General features: G+C 41.5%; 1 protein-coding gene across 1 annotated transcript in view; it reads left to right on the forward strand.

Annotated features, from left to right (window-relative positions):
* Positions 1–1646: 1646 nt before the first annotated feature.
* Positions 1647–22292, forward strand: part of HCN1 (hyperpolarization activated cyclic nucleotide gated potassium channel 1) — a 310164-nt gene continuing 289518 nt past the window's right edge. The window contains exon 1 of the mRNA XM_059694808.1: positions 1647–2250. Within this exon, the coding sequence (XP_059550791.1) occupies positions 1853–2250 (398 nt within the window). The 5' untranslated portion in view covers positions 1647–1852. The remainder of the gene's footprint in view (positions 2251–22292) is intronic.

Raw genomic sequence — 22292 nt, forward strand, 5'->3', positions numbered from 1 at the left:
CCCTGCCTTTTTCTCTGTTCTCTGCTCCCTCTCTCTGCCCTGTTCACCCCTTGTGAAGGCATCCAGTTCTCTTCCTTTGTCCTTATCCACACCTCGCCCATTGCCAGTTGGCTTCATCTCTGTCATGCCAGGCCATTGGTGGCCAGCGTGTCACAGATTCTCTCCTTGAGGTGCCCGCTCCTCTCCCCACACAATGTGGCTGTAGCAGACAGGACCCCATGAGACCGGGGAGGCTTGGTGGAGCAGGGTTTCCTTGGAACAGGCTGTGGGCAGGAAGACAATGCTTGTGTCAGAAAAATGCTGACTAAACTAACTGCCTGGCCATGATTAAGATGGTGTTGAAATAGAAAAAAATAGTGTTGGCTAGAAGAAAAGAGAAGGTGATTTAAACTCAGTTAGCTTACCATGTTAGGTGGTATATTTTTACATTTTCATAACATTTAAGATTTATGTTAAAATATACATGGTTCCACTCCAGACTGGAAAGAGAGGGATGTACTGCCAAGCTCACCGCGGAGCCTGAAGACTGTTTGGGGACATTTGGGGGAGCCTTGAAGGTCTTCAGGCTGCGGGGCTGCCCTGTGAGTGACTGGTGAGCTTGGCAGTTCATCTTGTTTCCTTTAGCTAATCCGGGGGGGTTGGGAGGCACTGAGGGAGGAAGAGGAGCCCCAGAATGCCTGCCTCGGCATTAGTAGCACGCTGTAGATTTCACTTGAGGGTACTTTTCTCCGTCTGAAGCGGTGTTTGCATTCTGCCCAAATTCCAAGTCATCTTCGCTTCCCGGCGAGGCGTAGGCAACGATGACCAACTCGCGGGCCTCTACTGGGTTTCCCTGATTACATTACTTTCTTGAAAGATAGGTCAGCTCCGGCCAGGTCTCCCCAGCACACTTTTGTCAGTAAAGGCGGCGGGAAGACCTACCTGCTCGCAGGTGTGTTGATGTGTGTGGTGGCCTTGGGGAGAAAGAAATCCCATCTCCTGCTTAAGGAGCTCTGAGAGAATAAGCAGGGATAAGTGGAAAGAGGTCAGTAGTCTGTGGGTACAGAGCTTCATCTGGAAAGCCCTAAGCGGCTGGTTAATTGGGGTTACCCAGACATAGTAGCTTTTGCTGTCTGCTCTTCCTTCCAACGCACATACGTACACACACACACACACACACACACACACACACACACACTGGACTTCCCTTCTGCTCATGAAACTTATCATCCACTGGCAAATCTTACTTTCTCGTGCACATCTAGCTTTACTCGTGCATTTTCTGCCTGCGGAGCCGGCCACCCCCTGTCCCTTTCCCCATCTGTGACACCATTCAAACCGGCGGTCCAACACGGTGACAATGTCTCCGCGAAGCGAGTTTTAGGATGTTTGTTTCTTTGGGTGAACGTACATCCGCCAGCTCAGTCCGTCTCCTATTTGCATACTCTACACCCACAATCACAACGTGTAGAGAGACAAGTGTCTCCCCAGTTCCGGAGTTCAATGTCACGCTGGGCAGAAGTGGAGCGAGCAGCCCTGTGCGGCGTGCAGACCCTTCCGGCCGGCAGGGGGCAGCCGCGGGGCGGCGCTGCGCGGGCTCAGCGGAGGCTCTGGCTCCCGCAGCCCCAGCCCAGCCCAGCCCAGCGGCGGCGCAGCCGGAGCGGAGCGCAGCCACCGAGGGCAGCGGCGGCGGCGGGAGCCAGGCGCGCAGCGAGCAGCCGGCGGGCGGGCGGGAAGCAGCAGCCGCCGCCGCCGCTGCCGCCGCGACGGGCAGCCGGGCTCGCGCGCAGCCGGCTCGGCCCCCGCCCCGCAGCGCCGAGCCCCCGGCGAGTGTGCAGCCCGTGCCGTCCTCCGCCCGCCGCGTCCTCCGGGCATGGAAGGAGGCTGCAAGCCCAACTCGTCGTCCAGCAGCCGGGACGATGGCAACAGCGTCTTCCCCGCCAAGCCGCCCGCGACGGGCGCGGGGTCGACCGGGGCCGAGAAGGGGCTGGGCAGCCCGCCGGGGGGCGGCGGGGCGGGCGCCAAGGAGCTGGGCAACTCCGTGTGCTTCAAGGTGGACGGCGGCGGCGATGAGCCGGCCGGGGGCCTGGAGGACGCCGAGGGACCCCGGCGGCAGTACGGCTTCATGCAGAGGCAGTTCACCTCCATGCTGCAGCCCGGCGTCAACAAATTCTCCCTCCGCATGTTTGGGAGCCAGAAGGCGGTGGAGAAGGAGCAGGAAAGGGTTAAAACTGCAGGCTTCTGGATTATCCACCCCTACAGTGATTTCAGGTACGGGCTCCGCGCGCCCGGGGCGGGGGCCCCGCGCGTCCCGCCGGCGGCGCCGCTGCCCTCGCTGGGCTCCGGGAGGGGCGCGGGGCTGGGAAGGGAAGGGAAGCCGAGGCGCCGGGAGGGCGAGGGTGGCGCTGTGGGAGCCCCCACTGGGACTGAGCCGGTTCTTCAACTAGTTTCCACCCAGCACGGAGTTCCTGAGGCCCGGGAACCAGCTCCCCTTTGCCTCTCCAACTTTGCGGACCCATCAGGGGAAAAAGGACACAGGGTCCCCGATGGGAGGATGCAAAGTTGTGCCAGGAAACTTTTCCTTAGGAGATGGCAATGCAAGGAAGAGGCCTGAAAGTGGTTTGGGGGGTTCCGTGCCGTTTCCCCCAAGAGTGCGTCCCTCCCCAAAAGGAAAGAGGCGCTCTTGGGTTGAGCAGAGGTTGGGGCGGCCAGTGGGGGACAGTCACCCACAGGTCCCCGCTCCTCGGGCCGCTCTCGGCCCGGGAGTGTCCATCTGTGTCCCGTGTACAGGCGCTGGGCATCCTAATGCATTTCTGCGGACAGTGGCCGGCAGGCTGGGCGCGGGGTTCTGCGCTCCGCAGCCGAGACTTGAGAGTTCGGTGCCCGCGGCGCTGAGGGGCTGGGCGGGAGCGTGCCCGGCAGCCGAGCCTGAACCAGGCGCGGGCGTTCCCAGACTCCCTTCCTGAAACACAGGGACACCCTCTCTTGACCTTGACTCCAAGTCTATTTCAGAAACCTCCTTCCCGTTTTCCCCAGCTGGAGAACTAGGGCAGGGAGCTGGCAGCTGTCAGGGTAGCTGCCTCGGAGACTTAAAATGAAGACATTTCCTGTTCTTATTTGTCACCCAAGTATTCATTCGCTTAAGAGCATGGGTAGAGATTATCAAATGAAGGTCGCGGAGTAGATCCTCTTATTAGCGAGCGCACACCCTCAGCCACTTTATTTTAGCTCCCGCATAAGCTGGGCTTTCCACGAAAAACACACACGAAAAACTAATCACTAATCAGGGTGGCCTTAATTAATTAATTAACTGAACTCGTTCGAAAAAGAATCATCGAGAGGAGTGCGAGCACACTAAGCCGCCTAAGCAGGTGTCTATTCAACAGCAAACAAGGATAGCTATACAAAGCAGATTACTCTGGAGTTCTGTTTAGAAACACAGGGAAATTGCCACCAACTTCAGGCCTTAATGGGAGCTGTCCACAGTGCTGAATGGCATTAGCTGTGGAAAACCCCTAACTCCGGCCCCACTGTCTCACTGTCTGAGATAGATTCTGTCTCAGAAATCAGTAGTCTCGATTGTTCGTGCATAGAGTGAATGGATTTCGGGAAGTGCATAATTTTGAAGTTCTTATTTGCAAAGACACAGCAATGTCCAGAGGAGAACTTATGAAACTTAACGGTATTAATAGTCCATAGAAAATTAAGAGTTTGACTGAAAGAATGTTCATTCTAAAGGGATCTACTAAATATTCCAATATGTTTCCTCCACTAGAAAGACACTTATAGGAACAAACTGGTAAATGACCTTGTCATAAAGTATGTAACATTGGCCTGTTCTTTAGAATTTTAGAGGTCAGAAATTATATATAGGATATTACCTCTCTCAATCCTCAGTGGAAATAGGTTGCAACATATATTACCATTTTTTAATGAAAAAAAAAAACTTTATATGGAAAGAGTCTTCAATCTTAATAACAAAAATAAGCATGGTATTTCCTGAAATAGATTTGGTTCAGTATTTACATGCAAATAAGATGCGAAACTTTAATTTCACCCTCAATGAAATGATTTCAAAGGATACGTGTATGTTTTTGAGCAACATGTAAAGACTACATTTTTCAAAATGGTGTCATATATCAAACAAACTTTTACCACTTTCTGGATAAAAATATAGCCCTATCTTTCAGGAATTGGAATAGTGTGCCAAAATCTTTTGAATGAATGAAATTCATGAAATTAAAGATTCTCTACATTTTCCCAAGTAACTCATATGAAACAAGCTATCTATTTATTTTTTAAAATATATTTTTATTGATTTCAGAGTGGAAGGAAGTGGGAGATAGAGATAGAAACACCAATGATGAGAGAGAATCGTTGAATGGCTGCCTCCTGCATGCCCCACACTGGGAATCCAGCCTGAAACCTGGGCAGTTCCCTGACCAGGAATGGAACCATGACCTCTTGCTTCATAGGTTGATGCTCAACCACTGAGCCACACCTGCCAGGCACAAGCTATCTCTTTAAAAAGAAATGTTACTAAAAAAGGGAAGAAATTGAAATCAAATGATGGAATCATGCATTTTAAAGAAATGGGAGATGACAAAGAAGTGAACTGATACTCTAAACAAATTCCATTGTGGACTAGTTTGAAATGTGTGAATAACTGCCATGGAAAAAGAATGACAGACATAAATTAATAATTACTAACTGGAAGATATTTTAAAATAGATTTTAAAAATTATAATTGAAATATTTCTAAAGTAACAAACTAAGGAGATAATCACATAAATACTTATTTGAAAGGCAAAATTCTGACAGTATTTTTGCCTAAAGGAAAAGCAACTGGTGAGTATGCTGTGGGCAGGATCTGTGCACCTCAAGGCCCTTTTCTGAGGAAGACACTTTCTGGGAGGTTCTTAGCTATGATCCCTGCAATGCCAGCCTGACACTCAGTCAGCCCACACTGCTGCTTGGAGCCTGGGCCTGCTGCTCCAGGGCAGGTCTGGACTTGAACACTGTGGCTAATGATCTAGTATCTCTCCCTTCTCTGGATGATTTCTTTCCACTTTCTGGTCTCTTGCCACTTCCTGGGACAGCGGTGGCGGGGCTTTGCTCCCACTGAGACTCCCAGAGAGCTAGCGAGGTGCCTCTCACTGGGCCCAGGAGACCTATGGCTGTGTCTGGCGGGTGGTTCTCTCCCACCTCAGGTGGAAGTAGAGCAGAGGCTCGGTATTTCCCTTCTTTCTCAGGAGAGGATGTTAGAGAACGCCAGAGAGGAAAGTAGAGCCAAATCCTATCCATACTGTTAAAAAAACTGGGTGGGAGCTAGAGAATTGAGTGAAAAAAATCTTACGTTTTTGTTTAGCCCATGGTTTCTAATCACCCAACTGAGGGCAAATATAGTTACTTAAAGAATAAAATCACACTGACCTTTGCATAGCGAGGACACGGTGACAGTCTTATTGACTTTCTTGTGAACAAAACACACAGCTACAGGGTATGGCCAAACAATGTGTACACACTTCAACAGCAGATAGCTCAGTGTTGAAAATGAAATGTATTTTAATAAACACTGCCTTTATATTCTTCAAAGTGTGTGTGGGATACTCTATATTTTATTTGGAGATTAAATTTGATTTTTTTGATATTAGTAACAGTGATTATATATTTATTAGCTAACATGTTACTTTTCACTTATTTAATAAAAATAAAAAAGTGACCCAGGCCAGGCATTGTGCGTCACAGCCCATCCATAGTTGTGATATAATCATTGAAATGGATTGAAAGAATACTACTTAGAGTTCTTTCGTGGATGGTTTTTGTTATGTGATTAATTTACTTTGGAAGAATTTATCACCAGACTATGGGCTATTTCGGGGATTCCAACATTATTAAAAACAATACTCCTTTTCCATATACATTGCCTGCCAACATCTTGCAGGTTGGGGAGATTTCATAGCTCCATGTTATTTCTTCCTCTGCTTTTCATCAATTAGTCTGGATAACTCTGTGCAGAGCTTATTGCATCACTGGGGCCACAGGTCCCTAGAGATGGGAGTCGCTTCCTGAAGAAGAGACTTTCTGGGTTTCCACCTCCGAGTTGCATTCACAACTGCACTGGTGTCAGGGGTCGCGGATGTGTCCCTTTGTGAAGGGAGCCTTCACCCAGATTCCAGTTAATGGGGGGAGACCTTTTGTTTCCAAAAGCCTCTCAGGAGGAAGCCATCCCACCCTCTGGGGTTTAAGGACTAATTAGCCTATTGTTATGTTACCTCTGTTCTCCCAGCAACACTGCTCCCTCCTTTCCTTTCCTTCCCGTATCAAGGCAGCCAAAATTAACCTGAAGGATTTACTTATTTTTTCTGTAAGATGTACCTTTTTATATCTTAGAAATTCAATTAAGTTTTTTTTTTTCTTCCTGGCTCTAACAACTTTTAGGCCCAATTAAAGTGAAAATATTGGAAATATTTGGAGGTATGAAATTTTCAGTTACTTTTTCTTAGTATACATGGGAGTTTTACAACTTCAAGTTTTATTAAATATTTCACTCTTTAATTGCACTTATGACATTACAGTTATACTATATTATTAATATATTATGAGATGTTTTCCATTTTCTTTCTGAGCAACTTCCCCTTTAAACCTACTTTTAAACCTACTTGGTATAATCTGAGCATCATTGGGGAAGATGTACTTCCACCAATTCATATTTTAGTATATGGAGTCGTATTTATGAACTAGAATGTTGAATAACAATGACTTTTAAAAACATTGGAACTTATTATTCTCATCGGTTTATTTAACAAAGCCAAATTAAACTATATCTGCTTGATCAAAAATGTAAACCAAAATAGCCCCACTAACACCAAAAGTCAATTTACATAGCATTTGTAATTCTTCCTTATTCCACTCAATGAACCTATGTCCCAAAGTGGGAGGCAAGCAGAATATATCTGATGTGATTTTCATGTGAACATTTTCCCAGTCTGGCTGTCATTTTTGTGTTGAACAGATAATTCACTTTATTATTTAGAAAAACAGTTGGGCTTAAGATGAGGATTTTCTTGTTAAGGACAAGGACTCCTCATGAAAACTCCTGAACATTTTCAGGTTCTGTGACAAGTTTTCATTTTATCTTTCTGTGTAAAGAGGTAGCAGACTGAATTAGGCAGACACCATACAGTTTAGGAGCAGAGCCAGTGGGAATGAAGAAAAAAATCTGCATGCACTAGGGAAAACGACTATTTCCACTTAACACTACGTACTCTTCTAAAAATAATTTTCTTTGTGAGGGCATCTTGATGTACAGCTTATCATTACTGTACAGAAAAAAATGAGGGGAAAATGGTGATGCTCAGTTGAATTTTCTGTTTTTGCAAAATAAACCTTCCTGGCTGTGTGTACGTGTGTGTGTGTGTGTGTGTGTGTGTGTGAGCGCGCATGCGTGCGCATATGTGCACATATACATGCATATGCATGTGTGTACAATTGTGTGACATAAACTATTCAAGGGATATCTGTGTACAATTATGTGTACATAATCATGGAGAGTGGGGCAAAACTAAGTTAACAATTGTGAGTACATGAAACACAGAGATTATTTTTGTATTATTATTTATTAATCATTGTATTATTTTTCATAGGAACAACTATAAACCTACTTTTGCTCCATACTATATACAGATGTTGATTATTTTTGAGTTGAGCATGTATCTGAACCATTTCACCAAAGTTTGAGTGACAACAATTGATTTCATGGCCCTTTTCAAGTTTATTATTTTTTAAAGTATTCCAATTATTATTAATTTAATATAATTAATGCAATTGCAACAATACAAAAATAACAATAATACCTAACACATAGCGCATTTCCTATGTGCCAGGCACAATTCTAAGCACTTTACCTATATTAGCTCATTTTCAAGTTTATTAGTTAATTTTCCCCCAATATGCTTCAATCCTTTCACCAACTAACTGACCACTCAGTGAAAGCAAAGTAGCAAAATTCTGTATGCCCTAGATTTACAGTTTGAAAGTCTTATTTCCATATACCTGGCTTTATTTGCCGATATTAGCAATAACTCTAAAGAAGTAAGGCTAATTAGACAGACAGTGGTAGCATCTCTCGACACATTCTGTATATCCATGTTCATTTTCGGTATTTGGTGTTATATACAGTGCTGCAGCAAACATCTTTGTGCATTAGTCTTCATTATATCCTGCACTGAGTTCAGGGAGGGGAATTATGGCCTGTGGACATTTTAGAGATCCTATACATAGGGGTTTTACCAGATAATACTGCCACCAGTGGAGACACCTTGTGAAAGCTGAAGAGTGATGTAGGTTCACCAATGGGATGTTCTTATTTAGCTATGCCCAGGCAGTTCTGGACAGAAACAGAACTGTCCTCCGTTCTGCTCACCATAGAGTGGCAAGACAAGTGACGTTATATAATGTCTAGCAAAATAGTCATTCTGCTTAAAATCCTTTAAGCGATTTTCACCTCATGGCACACATAAACTACTTAAATTCTGCAGCAAATGAAAAAATATATATTTTTGCCTATTTGAAAAAAATAGGTACACTTTTTATTGGTTTACAAAGAAATAGTGATTATCTACTTTTTTTTTTTTTTTTTTTTTTGCTCCAAAGTGACTTTTAAAAAGTCAGGTGCCTATCCTTGTTAGTAAGGATTTCTTTTACCAAGAATTAACCAATCAGACACAACCTTATTGTGCAGCATGACCAATAGGATGAAATTCTGTCATATGACCTATGTATTTATAGTTTAAGATGGCATTCACACCTGATAGCTACTGTTGCGTTGGCTGTTGTCATTTTTTAATTTGACAGTCTAAGGGAAAAGAGGTCAGTGCCCCTGACTCAGCAGTCAGGTATTGAATGTTTTAGAAATTCTAACGGCACACAGGTTGAAAATTGCTGCTTTAGAAGTTTCCCATTACTGTTAGAATACATTTGACAAACCTTCCATAGCTACAAGACCTTGCATAATTCCAACTATCCCTGCAACCTCATCATACTCCACCTGCTTTCTCCCTGTCTTCCAGCCACATGGGGGAATTTGCAGCTCCTACAACACACCGAGTCCTCGCCTGCTTGTTTTATTTTAGTGTGATTTCACCCCACTGCTTGAAATTATCTTTTCACTTTTCATCATTCTGCATCATAGCTAGCTTATCCTTGTCAACTGTATTTCAGTTTAATCATTGTGATCACCTTCAGCACCTTTTCCTTTCCATTTTCTATCCAGGCCTCTTTTTTCAATAATAATTTATAATTATGTTTTAGGTATGTCCCTCCATTAGAATTTAAGCTCCATTCATTTTTATATTCCTAATGTCTTAAACATGCATATAGTATCCTTTTTTTCCTGCTCAGATTTTTTTTATTTTTAAACAGGTCTTGAGATATAATTTACACACTATGCAACTCACTCATTTAACTTTATGATTCAAGGTTCTCTAGTAAGGTCACAATTTGCAACCATTACCAAAATGAATTTTAGAGCATTTATCACTCAGAGAAGGAACCCCATACCCATTAGCACTTATTGCTATCTTCCGCCTCTCCTCCTGCCCCCATGGCTTTCAGCAAACACTAATATACTTTCTGCCCCTATAGATTTTTTTATTCTGGACGTTTCATATCAATGGAAGGATACACTATATAGTCTTTTCTTATTGGATTCTTTCACTTAGCATAACGATTTCAAGTTTCATCCAGGTTGTAGCATGTTCCAGTACTTTATTCCTTTTTCTGCTGAATACTATTCCATTGAATGGTTATACCAACTTTTATCTATGCATTCATCAGTTGATGGAAATCTGGAATGTTCTCTTTTTTGGGGCATCATGAATACTATCCACAGGAACATTTTTATACAATTTTTTTGTGTGGAGATATATTTCATTTATCATAGAAGTGTCATTGCTGGGTCCATATAACAGACTTTTAACAAATATTATTGAATGAATGGACAAAGAATTAGTCTCCAACCAGGGTGTGCACACCTTTTATCTTAGCATTAATAAACCCAGACAAAGAAAGCCTTTTTTTCCCCTACAGTGACACCTGGCATGCCCTCCTTACAGCCACCTGCAAGTATATGTCCCAGCTGCTACATTTCCCTGCCCAGTATACAGACAACTGACTAACTGCAGGCGGTTAGCAGCGTGAATGTGGTGATATAGACGAGTGTAAGAACTGGGCCAGGAATTCGGCCCTTCTGAGTCTTAGTTCTCACACTCCAGCTCTTTTACCTAAAAAGAAACAAGGCTGCCAGTATAAATAATTCTCCAAACCTGCAGAAAAACATGGTGGAACAAACCTAATAATTTATTTTTCCTCCCTCTTGAAATCATTGCAAAATACATGAAATAAACACAGATACATAGACAAATAGAAGAAAGGGGAGAAAGCAGAGAACAAGAGATCTCAAAAGCATTTTGGAAAACAGAAAGCTAATGGAGAAATTATTCCACTTCCACAATCCATCTTTCAAACCCCAGAAGGTCCAGGACGTGAAGTTACTGGTTAGGAAATAGTTTCCAGGAATGACGGGCTGGACCCAGAAGGTCTAAATAAGGGTCTCCTTAGTGAAACCAGAAGTCTCATTTCTGCCATGAGAATGCTCTGAGTCAGGTCCATTCTGCTCAGGCAGGAAATCAGAGAAAAATGCCTCCAGTGGGAGACATTTCAAGGTTTTCCAGTAAAAATGTTATCTATTCCCTAATGACCTTGCAGAAAGCCTCACCTATGCACATAGAGACTGTGCAATCATGTCTTCATATCCCATCATCTAATATGATCTGGGGGAAAAAAGATTATGAGGCTTTGGAGACAAATCACCATCATAAAAGAGAAAGCCTAATCATATAGCAAAATTAAATCAAGAAAACAGAGGCGTTTGGGATAAGGAGAAATTACAATATTAAAAATACTCTATCAATGATATCTTCAGGAAGGCATTTTATCTATATAACTAGAGGCCCAGTGCACAAAATTTGTGCATGGGTAGGAACCCTAGGCCTGGTCAGCAATCAGGGCTAATCTGCGGGGTGACCAGCAGGAGAGTTGGGGAGCCCCACTCGCACCTGCATTGGCTGGCCTGGTGCTGCCTGCTCGCCGGCCCTGCCCCCCACCACTGCTGCTGGTCAGGGCTTGTGGGCTGGGGGCAGCTCCTGTGTTGAGCATCTGCCCCCCGGTGGTCAGTGCGCATCATAGTGACTGGTTGTTTCACCGTTCAGTTGATTTGTATATTAGGGTTTTATATAGTTAGATAACAATGTGCTATGGAAAGAATAAAAAAGAGCACTTGGATAAAATAAGTTAGTACATAAAGTCTAGGAAACCTTTCATAGTTAAGGAAAAAAGAGAAAAGAAATATAGGATAACTTATCAAGTCAAAATCTATAAGAAGAGTTCCAGAATAAGAAAAAAAATTGTGAAAATGGACATATGAATTAATATAGACATTTTAAACAACATATTTGGACAGCAGGGAGTGAAATGTCATTTTGAGAAACTCAGAGAGTGCTCATCTTGTGAAAGGCTCCACCAAGAATCACTGCACAGACGTGTAGGACTCCACCCGATAGGAAAAAATCCTGAAACTCTCCAAAGAGAAAGTTACATATTAGGAAGTTGGAAACATACAGTGAGCTAAATGCAATGTAACACAGTCTACAAAATTCTGAGAGAAAGTGATTTCTAAAATACATGGTACCCTGCTGTGATATGAAGATTAAAGACATTCAAAATTCAAGAATTCTAAACTTCACCACTGCTGTGTCCTTTTCATGATGTGCTCCAGCAAAACGAGGACCTACACCAAGATCACGTGAAGACAGAAAGGGAGACATGGGCTCTAACACAGAGAAATACTGAAGGAAAGCCTGAGGAGCGATCCTGAGTCTTGAGGGAAACCGATCTAGATGGGGCAGGAAAGCAGAGGGTTCTGGCAAAAGGCCTTCAGGAGAAAGAAAAAAACTGATGAATTTCAACATTTGAAAAGTAATGTTAATAGGTGTTCCAGAGATAATTTGGAACAAGGTATCTTTGACATTAATATAAATGCCTATAGGGTACACTGAATACTAGCAAATGAAAGACCTTTATCAACTCCAGAATGATTTGAAGATGCATGAAAAAGGGGGAAAAGTCACAGTGCATTGTCTGGCTCAACAGTAAATCCCACTTACCTGGTCACCATAGTCTCAAGAAGTTGACTGATTTAAGCAAAGAGTGTGGTCTATTTATTCTTGGAGGGCAAGAGAAAGGTGCATGAAGATTGGGAGCAGTAAGAAATGTAAATCCTCATGTGCCATACTTGGAAATGAACAGGGTTTAGTTGATTTGTCAGTTGCAAATTACAAATTATATAGCCAAAGGAACAATTGGGGTGTTTGACTTAAGAGAGTGTGTGTGTGTGGAGTGAAAGGGAATGGGGCAGGGTTTACATGTTTTTTAATAATCCTTTAATACTATTTTACTTTAAAAAATGCTATAGATAGGCTTTGAGATAACAAAGTTTTTCTAAGAACACAGACTCTGGAGCCAGGATGTTTGGGGTACTATCCCAGCTCCACTACCCCGGCCTTAGTTTCCAAACTGTTTGAAAAATGTTTCCTCATTTTCCTCCATAAAATACCTGTATCATATCAGCTTTGGGGGAAGAGATGTATTTTATATTTATATTATAAATATTTATAGAGTGTCTAGATATGTAGTGCTTAGGAATTATGCTCTGCACTTATGCTATATAAGTGTTAGCTGTTATTATGAAAGTGAAATTGAAACCGAATTAGGGCACGTGAACTACTTGAGAAAGAAAAGACTCTTCATACACACTTGACAGTCTTCAGAATTCCTTCAGCAGATGTGTCTGTGAAGGCAGGGCCCTGCAAGGGACAAGCTACTCTGTTTTCTTTATCTTGGTGGAAGTCTGGTGGCCGTTTCCATGTGTGCTTTGAGAAGTGGGATCACTCAGGAGGCAGCTAGCCTTGGACACTTCTAATACATCCTCTACTTGCAGTGTTTTCCAGACGTAACAGTATTATCTCCCACTTTGGTCTAGAATACCACAGCATCAAACATTTATAAATAACTTTTAGAGAAAATTCTAACAGCATTGCATGTGTTCCTTTCTGTCCATCTTTATTTTCATCGGAAAATGGCATAATTGTACCATTTGGGAACTTGTTTCAAATCAGTTAAATGTTATATCTGAGCCAAATAAGATGATTCATAACTTGGTACATTCTTTTTGATTGTCAAAGTTAATAGTCATGAAAAACAGTTATTTAGAGATACGGGTTAAGAAAGATTGTGAATTTGAAACAATGATTTTTAAATCTTTTTTTAAACCTCATTCTAGAGCAGATGCCACTTATTGCCCTTAGAGAATGTTTAGCCTTGTCTTTTTGTTTTTGTTTTTTGTTTTGTTTTTTTTTTGGCAGAAAATATCCCTAATTAAAATTGCCCAGGCTTAGTTGTTTGAAAGGCAGGATCAGAGGCTGAGAAAATGAATTTTGCAAGTTTTCTGAGTCGTGCCTATAGGGAATGAGTATTAGCTATATTTGCTATAGAAGAGTCATTCGTTGTTTAAATAATTATTTTTATAAAGCTTCTTTGTTCTGAGCAATAAATTTGGCAATTGTCTTGGCTAATCATGTAAGTAAATTATAAAAGAAGATTAAAAACAGATATATTGCTTGGGATTTAGGTGTATTTTTATTTAGATAAAATAGTAGAGATATATGCTAAAAGAAGCTCGTTATGGCTGCATATGTCTTAAGCTATATAAATAACCCATAATTCTGTTAACAGTAACTATTGATTATATTAATCATTCACGGGCATCCATTTGCCTTACTTAGGCTTCCAGGCTCGTAGAGCACTTACAAAATCAAATGAAGGCTGTGGACCCTTTGCCCTGATAAAGTGCATATATCCATACAATGTTGTCTGTGATTTCCAGAGGTGTGAGGTTCCCTTCGAGCACGTTGATTTTTGGACCCCTAGTGAAGACTGCCCGAACTGTTTAATATTTGTACACAGAAATATGATACTAAAAACAATGTATGGAAGATATGGGCATGCAGTTTGGCTTGGACAAACCATTCGATAATCAGAGCTGTAGCTACAGTCTCACCTTGAGAGGGAGAGGATTCCAACTCAATCAAGTGGTTGGGTGTTGAGGCTCCAGACCTTGTCAGATGGGATGGAAAAGAGATTGGTTCTGGGCAGGTCAGCCAGGGCAACAACGCACAACATTATAGCTAGAAATATATTTGGGGTGAGAGGAGATAAATTATTTTTTGCATAGGCTATTTACCTACCTTAAGAAGGTGGTTGAACCAACTGAGAAATGATAGAATTAACTCTAAAGTTTAGTAGGGTGGCTGTTTATAAGATAAATATATTAAAATATATCAATAACTTTCCTAAATGTTAACGACTGTGATGGAGGATATAAAATAGAAAAAAAATTACTGGATACAAAAACCAAAAATATAAATTATATATCCAAATTTGAAGATTTCAAATCCATATAAAAATATGTTATATGAGAAATAGTATTTGACTAAAATACTTGAGTAATATCCATTTTAATGAGCTTGCAACAATTAAATCCATATAAGTTTACATTTATAAAAGGTAAAAAACACAACTGAAATCAGTGTTCCTAGAGAAATATTAGTGGATTGTTTAATAATATCACTATGGGGGAGAGCTGTCCAAAATGGGACTCCAGACAGTCCTGCAACCTTTCCAAAGGGCAGTGTGACCCTGTATAAAAACATTAAAAATATAAGGGCTAGTAAATTATCTTACAAAAATGATCCACTTGCAAATATATGGATACAGGCTGAACCCTATAGCACTTTTTATATGAGTAGAACATTTTGAACAAATATAACCCAAGTAAAATTCCAACCCTATCCAAAACCCCTAGTTATTAGCTATTCCTCATATCCCATCCTGCCTTTTCTTATGGCACTTATAGTCTAGCATACTAAATGTGTTGTTGATTTAATTTAATTATTCTCTTCCCTCTTCTGTAATTTAAGCCTCACTTAAGGTGAGGGTTTTTATAAAAATTGTTTTAAACCACTGTTTTCCCAGGGCCAAATGCATGCATGACACAAAATAGGCACTCAATAAATAGGAATGAATGAAAACATGTTGGAAACATTATGCTAAATCTTGGCTTTTATTCACAATTTCCAACAACCAGTTGGTCCTTTTCCTTGTATTTCCTACAAAATTTTAAATTTAGTGTGAATAGCCTAATCTAATACACAGAAAGATGTGTTTAGAAGTGAAATTTGAAGATACAAATTAATATACACACATACTTATATTCTATTTACTGTACTTCTTGTTTTTAATGTAGTTTTTTAAAAAATCGGGGATATATTTTGTGGCTATCTTGGATGGCTTTTGTTTCTTGCAGCCTTAATTTAAATGTCATTGCTTTTGGAATCAAAGCTATCTTCATCAAAATAGACTGGAAAATATATTTCTTTGGGCAATGACATTTAAGAAGAAATGACATTACTTTCTCATATGTATCATTTGTTTTTCTTTTGCCAAATTGTGTTGCCTGGTATAACAGTGCACATTTCATTTCAAGTTTTATTGAATAGAGATGGGAAATGACCACTGTCTTTATAGGTATAATTAATAAAATCCTGAGTCCATGTTTTGAAAGGGGATTAACTTTTATTTTTCACTGTGATGAGTAGATTATTTTATTGTATTCACCAAACTGAAAGTAAAAAAAAAAATTCCAACCAAAATCTTTCTGAGTAAACACTCTTAATTTGGTCCTTGCATTAAGTTAATGGCCAAGATAGCATAGATCTTGATACAGGAAAATTGAAGTTGACATAATTTTCTTTAAAAAAAACATATTTTTATTGATTTCAGAGAGGAAGAGAGAGGGAAAGAGAGATAGAAACATCAATGATGAGAGAGAATCATTGACTGGCTGCCTCCTGCATGTTTTTATTTGGGATCGAGCCTGCAACCCAGGCATGTGCCCTTTCCGGGAATCCAACAGTGACCTCCTGGTTCATAGGTCAACGCTCAACCACTGAGCCATGCTGGCCGGGCAAAGCTGACATAATTTCAAAAGGAATAGGGACTTGAGTCTGAGAAGTCAGTGGTAGCTTATCTTTTCCACATAAAAAAACAGATCAAGCAAATAGATAGCAAAACCAGAAACACCATGGGCAACTTTTACAGTTAAATTCTTCTCATGAATCTAAAAGGTGAATAGATTGGGACAAACCTATTGTAAGACCTGGGTTTTTGAACCTCCACCTATGTCGAAGGAAGGCAGTCCTGGGAAACAAGGTCACCCGACTGGCCCGCGAAGAGGTGGACCTCCCATGTAACCAACAGGCATTTTCTAGAAGAGCAGCTCAGAGTGGGCTGGAATTGTCCAGTCCAATAGTAAGAGGTCTGCCATAATCCGAAGTCACATAATAGTAGTTTCTCTAAAAGGTATGGTATTGCCCTAGCCGGTTTGGCTCAATGGATAGAGCATCGGCCTATGGATTGTGGGGTCCCGGGTTCAGTTCAGACCAAGGGCATGTACCTAGGTTGTAAGCTTGATCCCTGGCCCTGGTTGGGGAGCATGCAAGAGGCAACCAAGCAATGTGTCTCTCTCGCATCGATGTTTCTTTCTCTCTTCTCCCTCTCCCTTCCACTCTCTCTAAAAATCAATGTAAAAATATTGGGTGAGGATTAACAAAAAATAAATAAATAAATAAAAGTATTATGGTATCATAGGCATGAATTCACTCATTCAGTAAATATTTGCTGAGTGCCAAGTGTGTATTCAGGGACTAGTAGATGCTTTAGTTACAAAAAAGAACCAAACCAAGTCACAGCCTTACCATTCATCTCGTATATTGTTTTAAATCATCAGAAATAATATATTGCATGTATTTTTTTGGTGGAAAAAACAGTTACTCTACTGGGGTAAAAATATCTCAGATTTTTAACATTTAAAGTGTTATTAGCTTATTGTTACACTGTTGTGATTCCAGAAAGCAAAAAAAATAAAATAAAATAAATAGATTTTCAGGCTTGTTTCCAAAAAGTCAATCAAGTTGAGAATTATTTCAGAACTGTGTGCTTAAAAGAGAGAAAAATCCATTGGAAAATAGCAGAGCAATTTACTTATTGACTGAAATATGGACCGCCTCTATATTTCTCTCTACTGTAAATTGAAGCTAATTGATATGCCTTCTGTATCAACAAACCATGTTGGAAAGAGAGAGAAAAGCTCTTAACCTACTTTTTTATCTTCAATTTTTAACTTTATCCTGCTTGTTAATTGCCTGGGTGTCCTTTAACCATCAATTTTCATGATTCTTTCCCAGAGGCTTGGTTTAATTTTAAAAGTGCATTGTATTTAGCCCTAATTACGTGAGAGCTCACTGCAGGCAAATGGAAAGAGATAGTGATGACCAAAATGTGGTTGTCAGGTAGTGCCATGGATCTCTCAAGCATGTGGCTGTAAACATTTAGTGACTGGGAAATACAACCACATAAGGTAGTGTTTTAAAGTTAGTGACTTTTGAAAGTAGAGTGTCTTCCTAGAATATAACTTCACTGTGATTTTTTAAATATATATTTTTTTGGAATTTCATAGTTTTTACATTTCTTTTTTCATAATCAATAACTGGACATGAAATGCTTCTACTTTATCTCATGTAGAATAAAGTTTACAAAATATACATTCTGAGTGCCTAGAAATGCTGTCCATTGTTTTCTATGAGAAGCATGCTAGTATGCTGACTTCCCTGTCTATAATTCAATCAAACTTGTATGCATTATCTGTCAGTTATTTTTACATTAGTGTAAGGGGAAAGAATTACTGTTAAAATGTCTTGCCTAGTCACACATGAGAAAAGCAACAGTCAGTGGTTTATTCTACAAAAGATGGTCAGATGCAATATTACCTGCTGAGTTCTATGTGCCAGACACATTCTAAGCATCTTGATTTATATGATCTCACTGAGTTCTTACTGCAAACTTACAATAGGTGTCATATGATAGCTCAGAAAACCAGATTATGGAAAGGTTAGGTAATCAGACAGCTTCTAAGTGGAGGAGTTGGGATTTGAACCTGAGAATCTGGCTTAGAGCCCAGGGTCTTAACCACTATCTTTTGTCCCAGAGGAATTCAGTTATATCCTGATTCAGCAATTCAGTGTTTTTCTTGACTTTATAAAAAAATTTGTTAGAATTTATATATTCTTTTTCTGTAAGAATCATAGATATTTAGCTGATAGTCTTGAGTGGGAAGTGGTGCCTCATTAATTGAATATTGGCTGACGTTTTCTGAGAGCTTTATTTCCTATTTTGAGTTCTTCGTGTTGGATTGGATCCTATCTATCAAAACCCAGTTATTCCAAATGTTCATTTATTTTTCTAAAAAGCTAAATATTTGACATTAAAGAGTTAAAAGTAAATTTTGAAAATTGAAATGTTCTTATCCAGGAAGGCAAATAAAATGAAAATAAAACTGTAAAAATTGCTTTTAATTCTACTTAAGTTTAATAATCCAGAAAATATAAGTACTAGTGAAAACAATTATATTTCCTAAAAATACTTTTAATTTTCTTTTATTATGTTTTCCTATATTCTTTTAATTGGTAGTGCTTATTTAGCAAAATGAACAGACTATTAAGTGAAAATAGCAATGTAGAGCTGCACTCATAATGAAGCCATTGGGAATGCGTGGAAGTAAAAAGAAGCTGTAAAATTTTAGCTACAGATATTACTGAAGACAGACATAGTTATTACACCAAAAGGTAAACATTTGCCATTAGGTTACAATCTGCCACCATATAAATGCTATATGTTACATAGCTTATAAATTGGAGTTTATTAGATAACTAGAGGCCCGGTGCACAAAAAATTTGTACACTCGGGTTGGGGGGGAAGGGGAGTCCCTCAGCCCAGCCTGTGCCCTCTCGCAGTCTGGGACCCCTTGGGAGATAAGGACCTGCTGGCTTAGGCCTGCTCCCAGGTGGCAGAAGGCAGGCCTAATCCCTAGGTGCAGCCCCTGGTCGGGCTCAGAGCAGGGCCGATTGGGGAGTTGGGGCACCGCCCCCTGTCATGCACAGAGCAGGGCGGATCAGGGGGTTGGGGTGCCGCCCTCTATCACCCACAGAGCAGGGCCGATCAGGGGGTTGGGGCGCCGCCACTCTCACACTCAGGGCAGGGCCGATGGGGAGGTTATGGCTCTACCCCGTCACACACAGAGCAGGGCCCGTGGGGTGGGAGGGTTGGGGCGCCACACCCTGTCACACACAGAGCCGCAGGGCGATCAGGGGGTTGGGGAGCTCCCCCCCATCAGGCACAGAGCAGGGCCTATCAGGGGGTTGGGGCGCCTTCCCCTGTCAGGAACAGAGCAGGGCAGATAGGGAGGTTGTGGCCCCGCCCCCTGTCACACACAGAGCTGCAGGGCGATCAGGGGGTTTGGGCGTTGCCCCCTGTCATGCTGATCCCGGTGCCGGGAAGCCTCGCAGCTCCGCTGATCCTGGTGCTGGGAGGCATATTACCCTTTTACTATATAGGATAGAAGCCTGGTGCACGTGTGGGGGCTGGCTGGTTTGCCCTGAAGGGTGTCCTGGATCAGGGTGGGGGTCCCCACTGGGGTGCCTGGCCAGCCTGGGTGAGGGGATGATGGCTGTTTGCAGCTGGTCACACACCCCTCAGGGTGGGGGTCCCCACTGGGGTGCCTGGCCAGTCTGGGTGAGGGGCTGAGGGCTGTTTTCAGGCTGGGACTGAAGCTCCCAACTGCTCCTTTTTTTCTTTTTTTTTTTTTTTATTCTGGGCCAGCTTTAGCTCTGAGGCTCCAGCTCTGAGGCCTCTGCTGCTGAAAGAAGGTGTCTGGTTTGTTTAGGTTCTATAATCAAAACTCTGTATCAGTTCCAGCTCTGAGATCCCAGCTCACTGAAAGCAGGTTTCTGGGGTTTTGTTTAGCTTCTATATTTGTTAGAAATTTTCAAACTGCAGGCTCAGAGGCGGGCAAGGCAGGCAGGGAACGTTGGTTTCCTCCGTCACTGAAGCAATCAAGCCTCATGTTAGTTTCAAGCTGCCTGGCTGCCGGCTGCCATCTTGGCTGGCAGTTAATTTGCATATCTCGCTGATTAGCCAATGGGAAGGGTAGCGGTCGTATGCCAATTACCATGTTTCTCTTTTATTAGATAGGATAATGGTTACAGTTGCTTGGGAAAATTTCGGAAGGTTATTATAATAATTTAAATCTACTGAAAAGAGGCATATAAGAAAGGCAAGAAAAAACATGTCTGAGGTATTGTGTGGCAGATGCCTGAGAAATTTCCCACAATCTACAGTCCTGTCATACCTCTGAGATCACTCCCTCTAGCTTCTTGAGGTCTGATAACAGCCTCTTCCACCTAATGGTATCCCTGCATGGAAATAAGAATGTCACTCACCCCCCTTACTTATTGGGACTGTGGCGCTATAGAAATTACCCGAGGAAACTAAATCCCACACAGATTTAGAAGGAAAAGAGCAGATACCGGAGAGTTAGAGAAAATCCTGCTGAAACTTATATGTTTAAAAATAGGATTAATTTTAAATTCTTGGGAAAATGAGATAGGTGATAATATCAAAATTTCCTATAATAATGGATAATTACAAATGCATTTCATCATTTATTCTATCTCAGGTGAACTTAATTTCTTTATCTATAAGAAACAAGCTCAAAACACTAAACATGAAATGAAACAAACCCTTGGCTTTCAAGTAGTGTTCTACTTCCATAGCTTACCTTTTACATTTACAGACATTTCAAAAGAGGAATTTATATTCACCCTCTCTCCCTTGCTTACCATTTCTTCTACACGCAACATTACCTGCTTTTCATTTGAGCAGTATACTGAAAACACCAACCAACCAAGAAATCTTGTAAATGTCACTTAACATTCTTGCTTTTAAATTCCGTGCCCACTTCCCAGACCTTATTAATATGAACCCTACTGGCACTTGGCACTTCTTGACTTCTCTGACCCTTCTTTCCTCTGATTATCTTCCTACATCGCTGCCCACTGTTTCTTAAAGTCCCTATCAGGATCGAATCCTCTCACCCTTAGCTTAAATGTTGTTGGTCCTCAAGGTCTAGCTTCCAAGCCTTTTTCTGTACATATTCTCCTTGGTAAATATTATTTATTACCATGTCATGAGTTGTCACTACCTATATATTAATGAATCCCTGCTCTGTTTCTGTCCAGGCCATATTCCTTTGCATCAGACCACATATCCAAACTATCTCTTTGATTAATTATGTCAACTTTGACCTGATGGCTAAATCTGCCCTCCAGCTCATGTTTCCTTAAGGACTGAATGATTAACCCTAAATCTCAGTAAGTGACGTTATCCTATTTTTGTGCTTGAGTTTTTATATCTAATCAGAGGCCCGGTGCATGACATTTTTGCACTGAGTGGGGGTGGAGAGGCGTCCCTCAGCCCAGCCTGTGCCCTCTTGCAATTTGGAACCCCTCAGGGGATGTCCGCCTGCCAGCTAAGGCTCACTTCACACTGCTACTCGCCAGCCATGAGCCCAGCTTCTGGCTGAGCTGCGCTCCCCTGTGGGAGCACACTGACCACCAGGGGGAGCTCCTGCTTTGAGCATCTGCTCCCTGGTGGTCAGTGTGCATCATAGCGACTGGTTGTTCAGCTGTTTAGTTGATTTGCAAATTAGGGTTTTAGTATATAGGATGGTAGAAGAGAAATTGTTCACAATGGAAAAGGAGCAAATTACTTGGATGCAGGTAGATGACAGGAGCCATACAGAGATAACCCTTAAATAACATTAGGCTTCCATGGCTCTTCTTGAAGGTAAAGCTGGTTTAATACTGTGGGATGATCCAGGGAAAGGTCAGAAGGTACAATTGAATATAACACATGAGGCTGAGAAGAGGAGCATAGATTTTACGGGCTATCTGGGTGTGGGTGTGTGTTTTTTCTGGAGCAATTCAGCATCTCTGTGTACACACAGAAAGTTTAGGTTGTAGCCTAGATCCACGTGTGGGTGTGGCTGTTGGATGCGTTTGAATGAAGGATCAATTTTACTCAGTGGACTAGAGAATGAGTGCTCTAGGTGATCCACCATGAGATGTAGTGTGTTTGGGAAAGAAATAACCAAAAAAGATTTGAATGAATGGATAATAGCTATACTATGACTAGCAAATAGAGTGAGAGCTAGGACTTTGATGACTTAAAATATCTTAAGGGTC

This window comes from Myotis daubentonii, chromosome 4 (assembly GCF_963259705.1).
Source record: "Myotis daubentonii chromosome 4, mMyoDau2.1, whole genome shotgun sequence".
Lineage (NCBI taxonomy): Eukaryota > Metazoa > Chordata > Mammalia > Chiroptera > Vespertilionidae > Myotis > Myotis daubentonii.